At 45.8% G+C, this 22,566-nt stretch overlaps 1 protein-coding gene across 1 annotated transcript in view; it reads right to left on the bottom strand.

Moving 5' to 3' along the window:
• The window catches only part of DROSHA (drosha, ribonuclease type III), a 155,264-nt gene that overhangs the window by 113,645 nt on the left and 19,053 nt on the right, over positions 1–22,566 (bottom strand). The window contains exons 6-9 of the mRNA XM_015408795.1: positions 18,548–18,634; positions 18,362–18,448; positions 11,870–11,941; positions 4,408–4,489 (exon numbers count right to left, since the gene is read on the bottom strand). Of these exons, the coding sequence (XP_015264281.1) occupies positions 4,408–4,489; positions 11,870–11,941; positions 18,362–18,448; positions 18,548–18,634 (328 nt within the window). The remainder of the gene's footprint in view (positions 1–4,407; positions 4,490–11,869; positions 11,942–18,361; positions 18,449–18,547; positions 18,635–22,566) is intronic.

The raw sequence follows: 22,566 nt of genomic DNA, 5'->3' as shown, positions 1-22,566 counted from the left end.
AGAGAGAGAGAGAGAGAGAGGCAGAGAGAAACTATGATTAAGATTCTAGCCTTATTGGCTGTGGAGTCAAAGCATATGGACAACACCTGTAAAATTCTCAAAACATAATCCTGAGCTGACAAGATTTCTAAACCGCAGGGCTGTACCCTGCAGAAGTCTTTGGTTTATTTCCCATGACTGATGCAGAATAAAACAAGCAAAAAAACCATTGCGAAAAAAGCCCCTACACTAATTGGTTTAACTTCAACAATTGTCAGAGGCCACAGATTTCAGCTTTCTTTGGAGCATAATTTGGATCGGCCTTGTGAGGCTGCCCCTCAGACAAATTTCTTTTAAAATGCACAATAGCCGTGACTGCATTTTTTTTTTTAAAAAAAAAGCTTTCTTCCTAGGTTACCATTTTAATTAAAATCTTAAGGTAAAAAAAGAAGACGAAGAAAAAAGAGAAGGCACTTAGAATCTGTCTTTCGGGTCGGCACTGGAGAAAAATCAAGCAAAACCCTATCGTAATTAATTCAGAACTTGGCATGAGGGAACACATTTGTTAACAACACAAAGGGAAGCACACACAACAGAACCCTCAAACTCATCAGACTTACAAAGGAAGCATTTGCTGAAAATAAGTCTTCAGAGACAAATCAAACTCCAGGAGAAAAGCTATAGACCTCAGCTCAACATTTATCTGAAGGGGAAAAAGTCTTTATGTTTTTGTGGAAGTCTGAATGGGGGAAAAACCCCGATTTGTACAGTTTTATTGTGCCACAATCCAAAGGAACATCCCACCCCAAATGACAGTTTGCCACCTGTGACTGGTTACATGACACACGTACAATTTATTGTATTGTGCAACAGCCACATCATGTGCCTTGCCATCTGCGAACACCATGGTGGGTAACGCTTCTGTCTGGCACGATAACAACTCATTGTGCACACCTTATGGGCTGTGCCGCCAAATTATAATTAATCGCAATGGTTGAGGTTCCTCCCTCACCCCTCGAAACCGACTGAAGAATTACAAAGGGTTCTTCGTAAGCCTAAATGGTAAGAATACGCCCAGCAAAGAAACTATATCAAGGTGACGGCCTGATATGCCTTTGAGGATGTGTATATAGTGCAGACAGCCATCCGGAAAGCTACACAGCAGCTCGATGGGGCACTTATCCTCAGCCTCCCAAATGAAGACATCCAGGGCTATTTTGGGGCAGGAACGCACAGGAACGGAGTTCCGGCCGGCTCCTGAGTTGGCCACGCCCAGAAGGAACTCATTAGCATAATAGACCACACCCAATAGCAAAGACGCATTAGGATTGGCTACATTAGGAGTTTGTGGCCTAACATGCAAAGGAGTTCCTGCTACAAAAAAAGGCCCAGGGTTTTGACAACAAACAAGGTAAACAGAATAAGAAGGGAAAGGTGGGTGTGGCTGGATGACCCCACTTCTGGCAACATGGGGGTGTGGCCTAATATGCTAATGAGTTTTGCTGTTGGGTGTGGCCTGTTATGCTAATTGAGTTCCTGTTGGGTTTTTCTACAAAAAGAGGCCTGAAAACATCTAGCAACTCGCCAAATCCCCCACATGATACCTTGCGGCTATGTCAGCCCTCCAGGAAGCACAAAAGGCTAGGAAGCATGATTTTATCTCACATGGGTTAAGATGTGAGGAGAAACAGGAGTCTCACTCTCCCAGTTTCCTGTACTCCAGTATATATGAGAGAATCCCCTTCCCCTCCCCTCAGCCCTCCGTACTCACCAGAGAATTTGGGAGAGGGAAGCATATTTGTGGTGAAGACACAAGGAGGCCGACTAGTAAGACCCAAGTTCTGTGGACCAGAGTGTGCTTCACGCAATAACTATCTAATTAATGGTCAGGTCAGTAGTTCACCAGTTCGAGACCCGGGTGCTGCATGACGGAGTGAGCTCCCGTCTCTAGTTCCAGCTCCTGCCAACCTAGCAGTTCGAAAGCAAGAGATTGCAAGTAGATAAATAGGTACCACTTTGGTGGGAAGGGAACAGCATTCTGTGCACCTTGGTGTTTAGTCATGCCGGCCACATGACCACGGAAACGTCTTTGGACAGCGCTGGCTCTTCGGCTTTGAAACGGAGATGAGCACCGCAACCCTAGAGTCGGATTCGACTGGCTTTCGAGCAAGGGAACCTTTACCTTTACTTTTACCACCCCTCCCTGCAGATGCTTTAACTAAAAAGGGGGGGGGGAAGGGAGGCCATTGCGTACACCCCCCCCAATCCTGGTACCTTTCCCCCTCACAGCTTGAAAGCAGCTGCTTATCCAAGGCCTACAAATGGATTGGGTCTTTAATACACATTTCAAGACACAAATCTAAGCTTACTCTCTTACAACGGGGGTCACACAAATCAATGGGGCCTTTTTCCAACTAAAAAGTAGATATTGGATTTATCCTCCGCCCTTCTCTCAGAGTCTCAGAGCCGTTTATAATCTCCTTTCCCTTCCCCTCCCCACAACAGATGCCCTGTGAAGTAGGTGGGGCTGGGAGAGCTCTTTTGAGGACTGCTCTTGAGAGAACAGCTCTGACAGAACTTGTGACTGACTCAAGGTCACACCAGCAGCTGCACACGGAGAAGTGCGGATTCAAACCTGGTTCTCCCAGATTAGAGTCCATGCTCCTAACCGCTACACCACACTGGCTCTACCTGTATCTAGCCTCAGGGCAACACTCTGTACGCAGAACAACAGTTGGAAAAAAACCCTCTTACTAAAATATCTATTTGATACTTTGTTAACTGTCAGTTTCTTTAAAATATTATAGATAAAATAACACAGGTAAAATAATGCAGATAAAATATGTAAATCGGGAAAAGATTCAGGTAAAACCACTCCATGTGAAGTGTGGAGGTATATATTGGGACATGGCTCTAGGTTTATGGTATCCTCATAATTTAAAGAAAACTTCTTGAAAATGTTATATCTCTGGGATTCCTTTCCATACAAGTTGGCAGAAATCTATAAGAACTTACCTGATAAGTGTTGTAACTCATCCAGAGCTCATGGGGTGGACTGGTATTCGAGCTAAAAATTATTGGTAATCCTGTCCAGATGTAATGAAAGCTGGTTTTGGATTTGATCCTTTTTTTAACAATTGAAGCCCTTCTGCTCAATTACATATCAAAGGTTCACAATAACCTGCATTCTACTATTCTACATCTTATTACAGCCCGCTAGCAGGGCCGGCCCAAGGTGTTTCTGCGCCCTAGGCGAGGCGCAGATGCCACCCTCCCGGTGGGGCCTGGACACCTCCCCTCTGGAGACTGGGCCTGCCCCCCCCAATGATCAGCAGGGGTCATTTCGTAGAAAAAGAGCATCTGGCAGGCTCCATGGGGCAGCCAAATGGGGGAGAGCTCTTCCCCGAATTCCTCTTTCCTCTCAGCTCCACCCTTCCCCTGCTGATGCTTTAGCTAAGAAAGGGGGTGGGAGAATGGAGGCCACTGCATACCCCCCCCCCAATCCTGGTACCTTTTCCCCTCACAGAATAAATTTAGAGACCTAACAACCAGTGTTCCCTCTAAGCTGAGTTAGTGTGAGCTAGCTCACATTTTTTTAGCCTCCAGCTCACACATTTTTTTCTTGGCTCAGGAAGGAGGGCTCCAGAGCAAACTAATTTATGCAGTAGCCAAATCGCTTGCTCAGAACTTTAATGCCAGTAGCTCACAAAGTAGAATTTTTGCTCATAAGACTCCACAGCTTAGAGGGAACATTGCTAACAACTAATTAGACCAATGGCATTAAGGAATGAGAATGATGTGCAACAGATATAGTTATGTTATCTTGTTAAGTATGGCCATTATGTTGCATATTTTATACAATTTCTTCTTGATTATGAATTCTTTTTGTATAACAACAACAAATATAAAATAATAAAATGTATGTAATACAATAATAATAAAATAATAACATAAATATGTATATGTAAGTGGGAAGCCTTTTATAATTACTACAGACAAGCAACACAGATTAGATAAAGCTGTCAGAGTTACAAAGAAACTTCAACTGATTAATACTCAAAATCATATAATCATATTCTCATAGATATTCTCATTAATCTTTTTCAGTTATATACTTACTAGTTATTATATGATCATATCAACCTTATATAAAGATAACAAAGAAAATTTACTTTCTTCTTCTTCTATGTTCTTTGCTTACATGCTTTCTTACCTAGCCCTATAGACAAGAAATAATGGAAATATATGGAAATATCTTACTATATTTTGATTTGTCATGTTGTTTTGTCATGTTTTATATTCTTATATTATGCAATGTCCTTAAAATGTATTTAATAAATTATGCTTTATGCTTCTAATTTTCCCTTTTGTCCCTTTTTATTCTGTATGGTAAACAAATAAAAAATAAACATTCAACCAGACAGTTACCTATAAGATTCCAGTCGTATAGTTCTAGAATATCTTTGAACAGGTAGGAAGAGAACAATTCCAGGCCTCGAACACAAAAATTCTGGAAAACAAAAGAAAGCCCAAAGTAATGTCATACACAACACTATCAACACATAAGCAATGTCTCAACAGCATAACAATGGTCATTCTTAGGACTGTAGCAGTTTCCAGTTCTAAAAGAGAACAAGTTTCTAGTTCTCATGCCCGTGAAGATAAGCTTGTGCGGGCAATTCCTGAGAACCAGGAGCCAGGCTCAGAAAACGTTTGCCCTTCCCTGTGACTACGAGTGCTTTCACACACACTAAATAACACACTTCCAATCCACTTTCAATGTGCTTTTCAACTGGATTTGACTGTGAAATGGCAAAATCCATTTGCAAACCACCGCTGAAGCGGACTGGAATTGCATTATTTAGCATTGTGAAAGTGCTCTAACAAGTGCAAAATGATTGATATCAAATGAAAAAAATATGTCACTCTGACAGAACTTGTGACTGACTCAAGGTCACACCAGCAGCTGCATGCGGAGAAGTGCGGATTCAAACCTGGTTCTCCAAGATTAGAGACCACGCTCCTAGCCGCTACACCACACTGGCTCTACCTGTTTCTAGCCTCAGGACAACACTCTGTACGCAGAACAACAGTTAAACGGCTTCAAAAGGGAATTAGATAAGCATCTGGAGCAGAGGCCCATCAGTGGCTATTAGCCACAAGGTATAGATAGGGACTCGGGCAAGTGATGCTCTGTCTTCTTGGTGCTTGGGGGGGGGGGTCAACAGTGGGAGGGCTTCTAATGTCCTGGCCCCACTGGTGGACCTCCTGATGGCACTGGTGTTTCTGGCCACTGTGGGATACAGAGTGTTGGACTGGATGGGCCTTTGGCCTGATCCAACATTGGCGTCTCTTATGTTCTTATGAAAAAATATGTCATTCCATCTAACTTGCTTGAGTTACACAGATCACATAATTTACCCTTTCTCGGTACAGAAAACTGGATCTCTTTTAGTACTGAATTGCTATTTAAACACCAAGCCCTGCTTATCCATTATCCATTCAGTGTTGGGAAGTTCAACCACAGCTGACATAAAAGTTGGCCTGCCAGGGGTCATCTAGTCCAGCATCCTGTTCCACACAATGGCAAACTAGCTGCCCCAAAGGGCCAACAAACAGGGCACGGAGCCCTTACACTGATGTTCCCTTCTAATACTAGCCTTGTTCACACGTTACAGTACATATGCGGCCAGGGCTCTTTTACACCAAGCCCTGCTTATCCATTATCCATTTAATGTTGGGAAAGTTCGACCACAGCTGACATAAAAGGTGGCCTGCCAACTCAGAACCAGGCAGCGTTCCCTCTAAGCTGAGTTAGTGTGAGCTAGCTCACAGTTTTTTAGCCTCCGGCTCACACATTTTTGTATTAGCTCAGAGGGCTCCAGGGCAAACTAATTTACACAGTAGCCAAATCGCTCGCTCACAACCTTAATGCCAATAGCTCACAAAGTAGAATTTTTGCTCACAAGACTCCACAGCTTAGAGGGAACATTGGAACCAGGGGTCATCTAGTCCAGCATCCTGTTCCACACAATGGCAAACTAGTTGCCCCAAAGGGCCAACAAACAGGGCATTGGAGGCCTTACACTGATGTTCCCTGCTAATACTAGCCTTGTTCACACGTTACTGTACATATGCCTATGTGCTTTCACGTCACAAATGAAACCAGGGATCAGTACCGGGATAATCTATGGGACTCCTACCACACGTGTGTCTGTACACGCATTGAATGTAGCATGAGAAATTACTATATGCTTATATGAAGAAAAATCAAAGTCTACACTGCATATAGATTGTACACACGTTCACTGTAACTTACAAACAGGGCGACTGGTATTTAGGGGTTTACGGCTTCTGGATGTGGAGGTTTCCCTTTAGGGAGGGGTCAACAGTGGGAGGGCTTCTGGTGTCCTGGCCCCACTGCTGGACCTCCTGATGCCCCCTGGTATTTCTGGCCACTGTGTGACACAGAGTGTTGGACTGGATGGGCCACTGGCCTGATCCAACATTGGCGTCTCTGATGTTCTTATGTACACACGTTCACTGTAACTTACAAGCAGGGCGACTGGTATTTAGGTGTTTACAGCTTCTGGATGTGGAGGTTTCCCTTTGACCACTGATGGACCTAGAGTTGCCAACTTCCAGCTGGTGACCAGAGATCTCCTGGGATGACAACTGATCTCCAGGCGACAGAGATGAGTTCACCTTGACAAAATGGCCTCTTTGGAAGGTGGACTCCGTGGCATTATACCTCACTGAAGTCCTTCACCTCCCCAAACCCCACCCTCCACAGCTTCCACCCCCCCAAAAAAAATCTCCAGGTATTTCCCAACCCGGAGCTGCCTAAAATGGACTTGTCCTCAATCCGCTATTAGTGTTGGTGTAAAACTTGACTGCAGACAAGGCCAGCAGAGAAGATTCAGGGGAGGACGCCAGGCGGTCCGTACCTGGGGCAGCCAACGCTCCCTCTAAGCTGTGGAGTCTAGTGAGCAAAAAGTCTACTTTGTGAACTACTGGCATTAAAGCTGTGAGACACTAACTCATCTTAGAGGGAACACTGGTGTCAGCCGTGGCCACTGTGATGCTAACAGCAAAGCAACAAGTTCACATCTTGTCATTACGCCCTGCGAACCTGACTAAGGCTGCCCTCCGTATTTTCTAATGCTTCGGCGTGGCCCTCCATCCTCTTCTGTCATCGTTCAAAGCTTAAAAAGTAAAGGTAAAGGTTTCCCTTGCTCGAAAGCCAGTCGAGTCCGACTCTAGGGTTGCGGCGCTCATCTCCGTTTCAAAGCCGAAGAGCCAGCGCTGTCCGAAGACGTCTCCGTGGTCATGTGGCTGGCATGACTAAACACCGAGGCGCACGGAACGCTGTTACCTTCCCATTTGAAGTGGTACCTATTTATCTACTTGCAGTTTCTTGCTTTCGAACTGCTAGGTTGGCAGGAGCTGGAACTAGAGACGGGAGCTCACTCCGTCATGCGGCACACTCGGGTCTCGAACTGCTGAACTACTGACCTTCCTCAGCCTGCAGTTCAGCGTCTTAACTACTTGAGCCCCACTAAAGTCCTTGTACAATGAAACAGGAGAAAATAAATGGTGCGGACTATTGAGACCAAAGGGATACTACAGGCTAAGAGATTTATTCAGAGAAGGTACCCTAATACCAGCACAGGAATTAACCGAGGAGGTAGGGAGACAATATTGGTTAAAAACTACAGGTCTGTATAGAAGAGCGTGCTAACCACTTGAGCCACCGCAGCTCTTTACAGCTTACGGAGTGTTAATTTTGCTACCTTTCACAGGCACCTGAAGCAATAAGCCACTGCCTTGTACTGAACTGGTGCTTCCAAGTCTTGGGCAGATTTCTCCTTTGCAGACCCAGAGAACGAGGTCAACTAACAGGTAACATGAAAGGCCTCGTCTAAGACCCCAGAGAACCTCTGCCAGTTACAGCGGACAATGCTGACCTTGACGGGCCAATGGCTTGACTCGGGTCTAAGGCAGCTTCATGCGTACCATGAAGAAATATCCTTATGAAAAGCCTATATTCAGACAGGAGGCAAAAATTATGAGTTCAGGGCTATGCCGTAAGTTATAGTGTGCCAAAAGGCCTTTCACCAGAATAAGTCGGAGGGATGATATGTGTGGAAAAAGAGGCCCTCTCTCGTAATTCTCCTTGTCCGGCTTGTCCGAGCTAAAAGCTGATAAATTACCACGGGTGCTATAACACGACACTCTCCCAGACAGAAATCAGTAAATCACGAATTGGGGATTACCGTCCTTTAGAACAAGCGAGGAGGAAAAATCATTTTAAAATCTATGCGCTGCTCTGGAAAGAAATTATGCCAATTAAAACTGTATATTCTCCAACTCGATGTGACAGGACTGAAATACAAAATGGCGTCGACCCTGAGTGATTACAAACATCTGTACCTGGAAGACTTCTCCTTTTATACATACATACACACAATCGGCCACATCCTAAGGAGACAGATAGACGGACACAGAGGCACAATAAACGTGTTTAAGGGCCCGCAGACTAGAATCTATTGAGAGAGGAGGAGGTCGGTGGCAGAGCATGTGATATAGGCATATAAAGAAAAGCCTTATACTGAATCAGACCATTGGTCCCCCTAGGCCAGGAGTCCCAATCTCCCTTGAGCCTGTGGGAACTTTTGGAATTCTAACGGAGTCGTGAGCGCAATCACAAAATGGCTGCCACAGGAAGTGGAGTCAACCACAAAATGGCTGTTGCAGGAAGTAGAGCTAGGGCTGCCAAGTCCCCCCGGGGGGCGGGGAAACCCCCACCCCAGAGGCCTGTTCCCCGCCGGCGGCGGATCAGGCCCAGGGGGGAACCCCACCCCGGTGTGCGCGTCACCAGGAAGTGATGTTATGACTCCGGGCACGCTGGGGGCGGGGCCACGGCCATCCGAGGGGGAAACTCTATGTTTCCCCTTTGGATGGTCGTGGCCCCGCCCCCAGCGTGCCCGGCATCATAACGTCACTTCCTGGTGACGTGCGTGCGGTGCATAGGACGCCGGACGGGAGTCCCACGCTCCCGACGATTTTCGACTTGGCAACCCTAAGTAGAGTCAACCACACAGAGGAAGCCCAAGTGCAGGGAAGAAGAGGGGTGATTCCAAAAATACTTCGGGAAAGAGGAACAAGGGAGAATAAAACCAACAGTGCGGTGGCAGCAAAAAACCTATTATTTTAATCAGAACTCCAGCACCCAGTCGGAAGCCTTGCTGGGCAAGAGGCCCACTTGACCTTACCCACTTTCTAAAAACATTTGGTGGGTGCCAAGAAAGGCTTGTGAGAGAACAGCTCTGAGAGAACTTGTGACTGACCCAAGGTCACCCAGCAGCTGCAAGTGGAGGAGTGGGGAGTCAAACCCGGTTCTCCCAGATTAGAGTCCGCGCACTTCACCACGACACCAAACTGGCTCTCTGCACTCTCACCTGAACAGTTCAGAGACAGTCAGAACGACCAGGAGTCTCTCTTCGCATCCCAGCCCAGACAAGAGAAATCTTGCCTCTCCTTCGCACCTCGGCCCTTTCTACAGGGCAGTGGACATGGGGAATGGGGTGGAGAGGAACACAAAGAGAACCTGGTTGGCAAACCAAGCCAACCTTTGTGCTTTCTTGGGGAAGAAGGAAGCTACATCCTCCTGTCAGCCATTTCCCCCCCCAGGCACACTTCACACGTTCAATATCAAACAGAAGCTTCGAAAAGTCAGGGGTCGGATCCCATGGATCCATTCGGACAGCGGTGGCCAGCCAGTCTGGTGTAGTGGTTAAGAGCCACAGGACTCTAATCTGGGAGAACCAGGTTTGATCCTCCACTCCTCCACATGCAGCCAGCTGGGTGACTTTGGGTCAGGCACAGTTCTCTCAGAGCTGTTCCCTCACGAGCAATTCTCGAGAGAGCTCTCTCAGCCTGTAGTGTATTCAGATACTGCCTAGGAATGCACTAAGATGTGTGTGTGAACCATCTCATAAGGAAGCAATGTTAAGCTTCGTCTTGGACAGGGATTGTAGTCCAAGACTAATGTTTCCAATCACGTTCGAATGTCTGTAAGCGGGAACGACATTGATGGGACCTTATCCGTTCAACCGCATTGGTTGTTATCTGTATAGAGGCGTGGCTACATTAGCCGGGAAATGTTTAAATACCGAGCAGCTAGAATGGACAAGCTGTTCGGGCTATCAGATGTTGTACCGTGTTGGAGAAGTGTTCGTGACCGTGAATAAACTTGAGTTTTTGCTGAAATCACTCTCCGACTATTTGTTAAGCGCTGGACTTAACACAGCCCCATCTACCTCACAGGGTGTCTGTTGACGGGAGGGGAAGGAGATTGTATGCTGCTCTGAGACTCCTTTCGGTAGTGGAGAGCGGGGTATAAAAAACCAACTCTTCTTCTCTTCCCCAACGACAGCGCTTCTCGTGTCAGTGAAAGGGCCACCCGTAGCCAAACGGAGCCATGGGCTCCAACGTTATGTTGCCCACCACTCGCGGGCAGAGACCTATTATTTGAGAACTGAGGTCGGAGGAGGCTGGGATTCTACCTCGGGGGAGCTTATCCTCTGCACAACAGCTGAGAGGCTGGAGCCTTCAGGCAAAAAGGACACTGGCCTGGATCCAGCATGAAGTCTATGCAAGGATCCCTGATCTCCCGGGCTCTCCCCTCCCTCCCGCAGCCAGTTCCAAGCCCAAGAAACCCGCGTGGAGTAACCGCCACACAGACCGGGGAGGGGAGATCGCTACCTTGTAATATGCCACACGGGTCGGGCGGGGAGTAGCTCCGGTTATTTTTTTAGTACTCAGAAGCAGTGGTCATTTTCAAAGGAAGCTGGGAGACCCCTGAGCTCCATGGTGTGTTTTATCTGGCCAACCCTCCAAGGAGATGCCTTGACCTAGATCTCAGAAGCTAAGCAGGGTCCGGCCTCGGCTAGTATTTGGGAGGGCGACCTCCAAAGAACCACCAGGGACACGACGCAGAGGCAGGCCATCGCAAACCACCTCTGAATGTCTCTTGCCCTGAAAACAAGTCTAGCTCGCGACCTAGCGGTGCATAACGCTAAAAGAGCGAGAACTTCTGGCTGCCAGGCAATCTTAGGATCTCCTGGCTATTCTAGACACAAAGCCATACGATGATTATTAATTACTATTCCAAGGAGAGGAGGGTAGCACACCTTCCTTCTTTCCCATCTTTATCCTTCTTTCCCACCTTTATCCTCACAACAGCCTTGTGAGGTAGGCTCGGCAGAGAGAAAGTGCCTGGCCGAAACTCATCCGGCAAGCTTCCGGGGCAGTGTGGGCCTTTGAAACTGGGTCTCCCAGACTCTAGCCTGGCTCTGCAAGCAATGCAGGATTCCAGAAATGCAGTGGGAGTTAGTAAGCGACTAATATCCTTGGAGCTGCGGTGGCTCAAGTGGTTAAGACGCTGAACTGCAGGCTGTGGAAGGTCAGTAGTTCTTGCAAGTAGATAAATAGGGGAAGGGAACAGGGAAAAGCTTAAAACAGATAAAATACCAGAGAGAAATTTTAGCCTAGGTTGGATATACAATGAGCAATCAAGGATGTAATGGGAAAGATCCTCAATAACGGGAGAGCCACAAATACATAAGCGCTGTTCCTTAGGTGTTCTACAATAGTGGCCAGCATGGGAATTAGTAAGCGACTAATATCCTTGGCATTCACTTCGCTCATTTTACTCTTTCCTGTATTATATTTTCATACTGGCATTCCAGGACAGCACTCTCTTAAAATCACAAATGTTCACCCAGCCACACACGACAGGCAGAATTATGCACGGGCCCCCATCTAAAATTATCTGGACGCCTCACCAAGCAAACAGATGTCTTGCATAATGTGTCCCACAACTTACTTCGGGTATCATCTCCTCAATGAAGTGAATTGTATAATCGATGTTAAATCTGATGACTTTACACAGAGGGATCTGCAGAAGGGGGGGGGGAGAAAGCATGGAACACAGGTTCAGTCTTAAGCGAGACGCCCTTAGCACCTTCACGGTATTTTCTGCTGCATTCTGATATACGTGATCAAAGAGATTTAAATTTAAAAAAAAAAAACCTTGTGACTACCAGTCGGTAACACACACATAGATACAGAAGTTATACCCAAAATGAACAGAAAGCATTTAGCAAAACATTGCCCTCTACTGGCAACTGAAGGCACAACCATACCAAAAGAGGCTCCCTGCCAAAAAACAGTATTTCAAATGGAATTAGGGATATCGGCCCCCAGGTAGGACATTGGGGTCCCCTCAGAATTACAGCTCAACTCCAATCTACAGAGATCAATTCCTCTGGAGAAAACGGGTGCTTTGGAGGGTAGACTCTAGCAAGGCTCCCTCTAAGCCGTGGAGTCTTGTGAGCAAAAGTTCTACTTTGTGAGCTGCTGGCATTAAGGTTTTGAGCGAGCGATTGGGCTGCTGCATCAATTAGTTTGCTCGGGAGCCCTCCTTCCTGAGCCAGGACAAAAATGGGTGAGCCAGAGGCTAGAAAACTGTGAGCTGGCTCACACTAACTCAGCTTAGAGGGAACACTGGACTCTAGCCATTGTACCCCACTGAGGTCCGTTGTCCTCCCCAGGTTCCACCCCCAAATCTCCAGGAGTTTCCCAATCCGGAGCTGAACACCCTAACCCCTCTACCCTCTAGTGGTGGCCAGGAAGGACCTCGCAACCGTAATGGGAACAGGAACTTCTGTTCAGAAGAAGAGAAGAAGAGACTGGATTTATACCCCGCCCTTCACTCGGAGTCACAGAGCGGCTTACAAACTCCTTTCCCTTCCCCTCCCCACAACAGACACCCTGGGAGGTGGGGGGGGGGGGGCTGAGAGAACTCTGACACAAACTGCTCTTTTTCAAGGACAGCTGTGCCAGAGCTTGTGACTGACCCAAGGTCACATCAGCAGGTGCAAGTGGAGGAGTGGGGAATCAAACCCGGTTCTCCCAGATTAGAGTCCGCACACTTAACCACTACACCAAACTGGCTTTCTTTAGGCACAGAAGACCTCATGTAATTGTTCAGTGTACACAGAAATATAAATCCGTTATTGACACTGGTGAGCCTAAGGGAAGAGCATGTGGCTGAAGCGATTATTTATTTAAATCTGCCCCATGCCAGAAAGGCAGAAGTTCCCATCGATAACTAAAGCTTTTCTTCCCAGTAATGTCAAGGAGAGTGAAGAGACTCTTCAATACTTAGGCTTTGATTATACAGGAGAGAGCCACAACTTCCTGTAGTGTGTTTTTGTTTATTGCCCGGGAATCATAATCTTTTTAAAAGGTTTTTATTTCATTAACATTTAACATAGTTCAACATCAATAACATAAACCTTCTACAGCAAAACAGGTCTCTGATATCAATGTTTAAGTACACATCCCTAAAAATCAAACAATACCCGTTAAGAAATGATAATGTCACACGACAGTACTTCTACCAGTCACATCTTATATATTACCATAGCAATAAAGATTTTAGGTTTTCTGGAACCCCCTTAAACTGTGATAAATAATCCAATATGGTCTATAAAGTCAGTCTGAGGTGAATTTAACTCATCCTGACCAATTTGATATGTAACTTTTTCCGTTATGTAAATTTCCCATCTCTTCCAATACCATAAAGTGAGGGCCGGCAGGTCTGAACATTTCCAGGTAGTAGCTATAGCAGAATCACAATTTATCACCTGAAAATTGATCTGGCTGACTTGGACTCTGCATTCTTCTGATGGAGACATTTTTCAAAAACAGAACTACGTTCTGGATGCCTGTCTGCCTGTCATTTTGATGGGCTTAATGACGGAAATTTGAATGTAGAGGTACATTTAGCACATGTCAATGAATGCTCATTTGTGCTTCTTGAGAGACTTTTTGTATATGTATTTAGTACACATTAGTTTAATTCTGTCCCAGTAATCATTATTCTCACTTTCAGATACTGGTCTGAGGAGCTTCTGTATCGGCTGACATGCCCTGTCCATTGCAGTCATACTTTTGTACATACTGTGGTCCCTTTTGGTGTTGTTCTTAATAATGGGTAGTAGATAACTCACTGAAAATGTTGAGACAGTGTGTGACTGCAATAAAAAATTAATGGGAAGAGGAACTTCTGTTTAGAAGAAGAGAAGAAGAGACTGGATTTATACCCCGCCCTTCACTCGGAGTCTCAGAGCGGCTTACAAACTCCTTTCCCTTCCCCTCCCCACAACAGACACCCTGTGAGGTGGTTGGGGCTGAGAGAGCTCTGACAGGAACTGCTCTTTTTCAAGGACAGCTGTGCCAGAGCTTGTGACTGACCCAAGGTCACATCAGCAGGTGCAGTGTTCCCTCTAAGCTGAGTTGGTGTGAGCTAGCTCACAGTTTTTGAGCCTCCGGCTCACACATTTTTGTCTTAGCTCAGGAAGGAGGGCTCCAGAGCTAACTAATTTATGCAGCAGGCAAATCGCTCGCTCACAACCTTCATGCCAGTCGCTCACAAAGTAGAATTTTTGCTCACAGGACTCCACAGCTTAGAGGGAACATTGGTTGCAAGTAGAGGAATGGGGAATCAAACCCGGTTCGCCCAGATTAGAGTCCGCGCACTTAACCACTACACCAAACTGGCTCTCTTTAGGCACAGAAGACCTCATGTAATTGTTCAGTGTACACAGAAATATAAATCCGCTATTGACACTGGTGAGCCTAAGGGAGGAGCACGTGCCGGAAGCGATTATTTATTTAAATCTGCCCTGTGCGCCCCCCCCCCATGCCAGAAAGGCAGGAGTTCCCATAGATAACTAAAGCTTTTCTTCCCAGTAATGTCAAGGAGAGTGAAGAGACTCTTCAATACTTAGGCTTTGATTATACAGGAGAGAGCCACAACTTCCTGTAGTGTGTTTTTGTTTATTGCCCGGGAATCATAATCTTTTTAAAAGGTTTTTATTTCATTAACATTTAACATAGTTCAACATCAATAACATAAACCTTCTACAGCAAAACAGGTCTCTGATATCAATGTTTAAGTACACATCCCTAAAAATCAAACAATACCCGTTAAGAAATGATAATGTCACACGACAGTACTTCTACCAGTCACATCTTATATATTACCATAGCAATAAAGATTTTAGGTTTTCTGGAACCCCCTTAAACTGTGATAAATAATCCAATATGGTCTATAAAGTCAGTCTGAGGTGAATTTAACTCATCCTGACCAATTTGATATGTAACTTTTTCCGTTATGTAAATTTCCCATCTCTTCCAATACCATAAAGTGAGGGCCGGCAGGTCTGAACATTTCCAGGTAGTAGCTATAGCAGAATCACAATTTATCACCTGAAAATTGATCTGGCTGACTTGGACTCTGCATTCTTCTGATGGAGACATTTTTCAAAAACAGAACTACGTTCTGGATGCCTGTCTGCCTGTCATTTTGATGGGCTTAATGACGGAAATTTGAATGTAGAGGTACATTTAGCACATGTCAATGAATGCTCATTTGTGCTTCTTGAGAGACTTTTTGTATATGTATTTAGTACACATTAGTTTAATTCTGTCCCAGTAATCATTATTCTCACTTTCAGATACTGGTCTGAGGAGCTTCTGTATCGGCTGACATGCCCTGTCCATTGCAGTCATACTTTTGTACATACTGTGGTCCCTTTTGGTGTTGTTCTTAATAATGGGTAGTAGATAACTCACTGAAAATGTTGAGACAGTGTGTGACTGCAATAAAAAAGGCCAATGGTATGCTGGGGATTATTAGGAAGGGTATTGAAAACAGATCAGCCAATATCATAATGCCCCTATATAAATCAATGGTGCGACCTCATTTGGAATACTGTGTGCAGTTCTGGTCACCACACCTTAAAAAGGATATTATAGCTTTGGAAAAAGGGCAGAAAAGGGCAACTCGAATGATAAAAGGGTTGGAACACTTTCCCTATGAGGAAAGGTTAAGGCGCTTAGGGCTCTTTAGCTTGGAGAAACGACAACTGAGGGGTGACATGATTGAGGTTTATAAGATTATGCATGGGAAAGAGCAGGTAGAGAAAGAGGTACTTTTCTCCCTTTCTCACAATACAAGAACTGGTGGGCACTCCATGAAATTGCTGAGCGGTCAGGTTAGAACGGATAAAAAGAAGTACTTCTTCACCCAAAGAGTGATTAACACTTGGAATTCACTGCCACAGGAAGTGGTGGCGGCTACAACCATGGAGGGCTTCAAAAGGGAATTAGATAAGCATATGGAACAGAAATCCCTCCAGTGGCTGTGAGCCACAAGGTATAGATAGGGGCTCTGGGGCAAGGGATGCTCTGTCTTCTTGGTGCTTGCGGGGGTCAACAGTGGGAGGGCTTCTAATGTCCTTGCCCCATTGGTGGACCTCCTGATGGCACTGGTATTTCTGGCCACTGTGTGATACAGAGTGTTGGACTGGATGGGCCTTTGGCCTGATCCAACATTGGCATCTCTTATGTTCTTATGTTCTTAATTACTAAAGACGCCATCAGTAATCACCCTCAAAAGTCTCGAAGTGCTTCACGCACGTTATGCTCAAAAATAAGCAAATACTATGCTTGCAAATAAACAAATATTGACCCAGCACAAATCGGTCAATGTTTTTATCTCAATAACTAGCCCAATCTTGTCAGATCCTGGAAGCTAAGCAAGGTCAGCCATGGCTAGTATTGGGATGGGAGACCTCCAAGGAATACCAAGGTTCTGATGGGGAGGCAGGCAATGCCAAAACACCTCCGAATCTCTCTTCCCTTGAAAACCCCACGGGGTCGCCAGAGGGTCAAGCTGCGCCTTGCTCAGCCTTTCTGAAAATACAGAGTGTGGCGTTTTCCCGAGGTCACACTGTCCCTGTCTGAAGGAGCTAATCTTGCCTGCTAAAATGGTTTGTGTCAATGGGGTCACGACACCCTAGTATAGATTCTGGTAGGTAGCCGTGTTGTTCTGAGGCAATGGAACAAAGTTCTTCAGATATCTGTGGAACTTCGTGGAAAGTTCTCACAAACTTTTAGGTTCAAAGAAGAGGTAGAATGAGCTTTTGTTGTCGTTCAGTCGCACAGTCGAGTCCGACTCTTTGTGACCCCATGGACCAGATCACCCCAGAATTTCTGTCTCTCTAGAATGAGCTAGAGAAACAGAAATGACGCCGAAGCGTCGGCTGCACTTTTGTCCGTGCTGATTCCTTAAAACCTCGCCACTTATTTTTACAGAGACATATGCTTTCATAATAAAAAATCCACAAAAAGGATGCAGTGATTCAGATCCTTTTTTAAAAAAAAAAAATCTGCAGGAGAATAATTCTATTAATGGATTCTCCCCCTTTTCTGGTGGACTGAAGGCTGACGTCTGAGGCGACAGGACTGTTTGATGGCTTCCTGAATCCTGGCCTGACTAGCCTCCCCAAAAAGAGATGTCTGTGACAGAACCAGGGAAACGGGTACAGGTTTCTGGGCTGTAGACTGGGGGGGGGGGAGAGAAGAAGAGAAGAAGAGATTGGATTTATCCCCCACCCTGCATTTGGAGTCTCAGAGCAGCTTACAAACTCCTTTCCCTTCCCCTCCCCACAACAGCTTGGAGAAACGACGACTGAGGGGTGACATGATTGAGGTTTATAAGATTATGCATGGGAAAGAAGAGGTAGAGAAAGAGGTACTTTTCTCCCTTTCTCACAATACAAGAACTCGTGGGCACTCCATGAAATTGCTGAGCGGTCGGGTTAGAACAGATAAAAGGAAGTCCTTCTTCACCCAAAGAGTGATTAACACTTGGAATTCACTGCCACAGGAAGTGGTGGCGGCTACAAGCATGGACGGCTTCAAAAGGGAATTAGATAGGCATATGGAGCAGAGGTCCATCAGTGGCTATTAGCCACAAGGTATAGATAGGGGCTCTGGGGCAAGTGATGCTCTGTCTTCTTGGTGCTTTCGGGGGGGGGGCAACAGTGGGAGGGCTTCTAATGTCCTGGCCCCACTGGTGGACCTCCTGATGGCACCTGGTATTTCTGGCCACTGTGTGATACAGAGTGTTGGACTGGATGGGCCTTTGGCCTGATCCAACATTGGCATCTCTTATGTTCTTATGTTCTTATGTTAACAGACACCCTGTGAGGTAGGTGGGGCTGAGAGAGCTCTGAGAGAACTGCCCTTTCAAGGACAGCTCTGACAGAACTCTGGCTTGCCCAAGATCATCCATCAGCTGCAAGTGGAGGACTGGGGAATCAAACCCGGTTCTCCCAGATTAGAGTCTTAACCACTACACCAAACTGGCTCTAAAAAAAACAAAAAAAACCCCTAAAGCTGAGGAGGACTTGTGCACTTGACAGAAAATCCCACAGAGATTTAAAACAGAAAGCTTGCTTACATTGGTGAGCGGAGCGTGGGCAAACATGGAGAAGCCCTCAAAGATGTATTCGTGGTCATCGTACTCTACGACAGTTGGCCGGTCTGTCTAAAGAAACAAGATTAAAAGTCGGAGCATTCTCTCACGAGGATCCAAAGGAAAGCAAAGAGAAGTCTACCAGCTCTGGCTGTTCCCTGCGGTACTTACTAAGAAGTTTGTAGGAGGCGACACCGTAATGCGGTAGTGGTACAACCTTCCGGCATTGTTGGTCATCAGCCGACAGGGTTTAATAGGCTTTACGGAAAGAATGATAAAAAAAGAACAGCATCGTTAGCCAGGGCCAATGCCAATAAAAGGAGACGCAGGGCACGACCATCTAATAATATAATAGCAGGGCTCTTTTTGTAGAAAAAGCCCAGCAGGAACTCATTAGCATAATAGGCCACACCCAACAGCAGAAACTCATTAGCATATTAGGCCACACCCTGACAGCACCGCTCATTAGCACATTAGGCCACACCCCCATGTTACCAGAAGTGTGGTCATCCAGCTGTACCCACCTTTCCCTTCTTATTCTGTTTACCTTGTTTGTTGTCAACACCCAGGGCTTTGTAGCAGGGACTTCTTTGCATGTTAGGCCACACACCCCTAATGTAGCCAATCCTAATGAATTTCTGCTATTGGGTGTGGCCTATTATGCTAATGAGTTCCTGCTGGGCGTGGCCAACTCGGGAGCCAGCCGGAACTCCGTTCCTGTGCGTTCCTGCCCAAAAATAGCCCTGATAATAATAATATAACTATAATAGTGGTATAATTAAAAGGAGGAGGAGGAGGAATTAAAATTCAAGGCCTGCTCTACCCATGTGGCAAACAGAACAGCAAATCCTGAGATGGCAGAATGTCCCGCCCAACTTTACTACACAGCTGGCAGGAAGCCATTCGTAAATGGTCTCTCACACAGACAACACTCCCCCCCCAAAGTTAAAAAAAAAAAAACCCCAGCAGACCAGAAAGAAAGATTCTTGTCAAATCCACTCCCTGCTTTGTTAACTGTCTTCATGCAAGCTGCTCCGAGACATGGAAGCCTTCCAAAAACGTGATCTAACTACCTACCCGCTGGCTAAAACGGCACCGTTCATCCTATTGCCTCAGGACTCTACGCCGACTCATTCTTCAAGGCCTAACTCTTGGAGGAGGAGGGAGACTCTGCCAGAATTTCCCTCCCCCCCCCCCTGCACTAGACTTCCAGAAACACTTAGAAGAACTGGAAGACAAATACAAGCTCAAACCCTCCTAGCAGTTCATGTGTAGCACAAGGCCGAGTGCTTTGGCACCCTGACTCAGAGGCCTATAGGCTTGGAGGCCCCTGACCTGGATAGTCCAGGCTGGCCCAATGTTGTCAGAGCTCAGACAGAGATGTGAAGGCCCAGAAAAAAAACGGAAAAATTAGGAAAATCCCCGTTTATCCCTGTTTTTTTCCTGAAGCCTTTTTTGTTTTTTTCCGAAAAATTGGAAAAATTGAAAAAACAAAAGAAAAGAAAAAAAACTGATTATGGAACGTTTTATTTTAACATGATGAAGGCGGGGAGGGCGGGGTATAAATGAAATTAAATAAATAAATAAATAAGACAAGGTGTTCAAATATTTTCCAAATCATTTCTAATATATATATGAATAAAATATTTTAAGACAAGGTATTTAAATATTTTTCAAATCATTTCATATATGGTATCAGATTGATCTAATTTCTGTGCACTGAGGACAAGCAAGTCCTAGGTTACAAACTGAACTCTCCAATGCAAGAACAAGATGCATTTCTTCCTTTAGGAGGTGCTATTGTCACGAGAAAAGAAAAAGGTTTCAGTTTTGTTTTTGCATGTGGGCGGGTATTCTGTTTGTAATAACTGTTTGGACACACTATATTTTTAATATGCAAGTTGTGATAATTTCATGCCAAGTAAAAATGCCCATAGTCATATTTTATGTTCCTAAAGTAACAGCATGACTTTCAATCTAGAAAAGACAAAAGAAGTGCTAATGTAGCATTTTTTTCAATTTTTCCGAAAATTTCCGTTTTCCCCCGAAAAAAACAGGGTTTTTTTCCGAGCTTCAAAATTTCCGGAAATTTTACATCTCTAATCTCAGAAACTAAGCAGGGTCCGCCCTACTTAGTACCTGGATGGGAAACAACTAAGGGATACCAGGGTTGTGACACAGAGTCAAGCAACAGCAAACCTCTCTTGCCTTGAAAACCCTATGAGGGTACCGTAAGCCAGCTGCGACTTGACAGCATTTCCCATCCACCACCAGGTTTGGATGCAGCGACACACAAGCGTAAACGTGAACAGGTGTGGTATAATAGGTTGCCGAAGGCTTTCACGGCCGGAGTTCATTAGTTGTTATCAGGGCTTTTTTGGTAGAAAAAGACCAGCAGGAACTCTTTAGCATAATAGGCCACACCCAACAGCAGAAACGCATTAGCCTATTAGGCCACACCCCTGGCAGCACAGCTCGTTGGCATATTAGGCCACATTCCCATGTTACCAGAAGTGTGCTCATCCAGCCTCACCCACCTTTTGCTTCTTATTCTGTTTACCTTGTTTGTGGTCAAAACCCAGGGCCTTTTTTTGTAGCAGGGACTCCTTTGCATGTTAGGCCACACACCCCTGATGTAGCCAATCCTAATGAGGTTCTGCTGTTGGGTGTGGCCTATTATGCTAATGCGTTCCTGCTGGGCGTGGCCAACTCGGGAGCCAGCCGGAACTCCATTCCTGTGCGTTCCTGCCCCAAAATAGCCCTAGTTGTTCTAGATTTTCCGGGCTGTGTGGCCGTGGTCTTGGCATTATAGGACCTGACATTTCGCCAGCAGCTGTGACTGGCATCCTCAGAGGTGTAACACAGAAAGATGGAGTACTCTCTGTGTCGAGGTGAGAAGGAAAAAGGGTAGGCAGGTAATTGATATCTACTCAGGAAGGTGGGGTAGGACTGAGTCATTCTCTTGTAGGAGTCCCCCAGGCTGTGGTGTGCTAATGGAGGAGCTTTCCTGAGGAGGTTCTTTTGCATGTGGATTGGCTGTTGAAATTCTAATCTTATCTGTACTGATGTTATTAAGATGCAGAGCATGTTGCGTTTTTCAGGACAGGTGTGGGACAGTTCCACTTGTGCGAGCTCTCATGCAACACCTAGTACTTTCCTCTCTTTATATCACAGTCTTTAGAAATTGGCCGCATGTTATCTCACGCAAGCAGAAACACAAGTAGAAATACAATCATTGTGACCTGGTGTGAACAACTACTGTGGCCTTTATTCTTGTGTTTCTGCTTGTGCAAAAGCTTCAGGGAGGGAGGGAGACCCTACCGAGGGTCACCAAATGTCTGTTATTATAAGGGCGATACTTTACTCCAGGCACCCGTGACTCTTGCAAAGAAAGACTCTCCTGTCTCCCTGTCTTGCTAAATCCCACTAATACTTTATTCAGGAACAGTTTTAGGGGGTCTGCCATGATCTGGACTGTGCAAGCAAAGGCCTAGCAGGCCCAGGAAGCCTGAGTAGCAGTGGGAGGAGGCCAGGCCTACAACTCCCAGAAGCCCCTGAGGGGTTTTGGCGCCAATTTTAGCCAACCACAGAGAAAGGGGACTTATAACCAGTGTTCCCTTTAAGCTGAGTTAGTGTGAGCTATCTCGCATTTCTTTAGCCTCTGGCTCACACACTTTTGTCCTCGCTCAGGAAGGAGGGCTCCAGAGCAGACTAATTGACGCAGCAGCCAAATCGCTCGCTCACAACTTTAATGCCAGTAGCTCACAGAGTAGAATTTTTGCTCACAAGACTCCACAGCTTAGAGGGGACATTGCTTATAACAAAAGAGCCGGTACAGAAGAAGAGCTGTTCTTTCTTCCAAGAGGGCAGGGCCAGAGGGAAGGCTGCTGCTGGGAGAGACCCTCACCCTGAGAGGAAGGGTGAGTAGACTCAGGCCCGACTGAGACAGTGGACTAGGGACTGTGAGTCTAGTTTCGTTAGGGCATTTGGTTTCTTTTCTCTTCGCCCCCTTATTGCTATTGTTCTTGCACATTGTTTGCTTCACATATTTGACTGACTTCCTATAAAAATACACTTATTCTTTGTTGGTTTACTCTGCCTGGTCCTCACACCTATTATTCGGCCAAACAAGGTCTTGGGAAGGTGCTCTGGGCCTTCTCAAGGGATCCTAAAACCAGAGTGGTGGCAGC

Source organism: Gekko japonicus, unplaced genomic scaffold, assembly GCF_001447785.1.
Source record: "Gekko japonicus isolate JY-2015 unplaced genomic scaffold, Gekko_japonicus_V1.1 scaffold3176, whole genome shotgun sequence".
Lineage (NCBI taxonomy): Eukaryota > Metazoa > Chordata > Lepidosauria > Squamata > Gekkonidae > Gekko > Gekko japonicus.
This window is presented reverse-complemented; position numbering and strand designations above follow the sequence as displayed.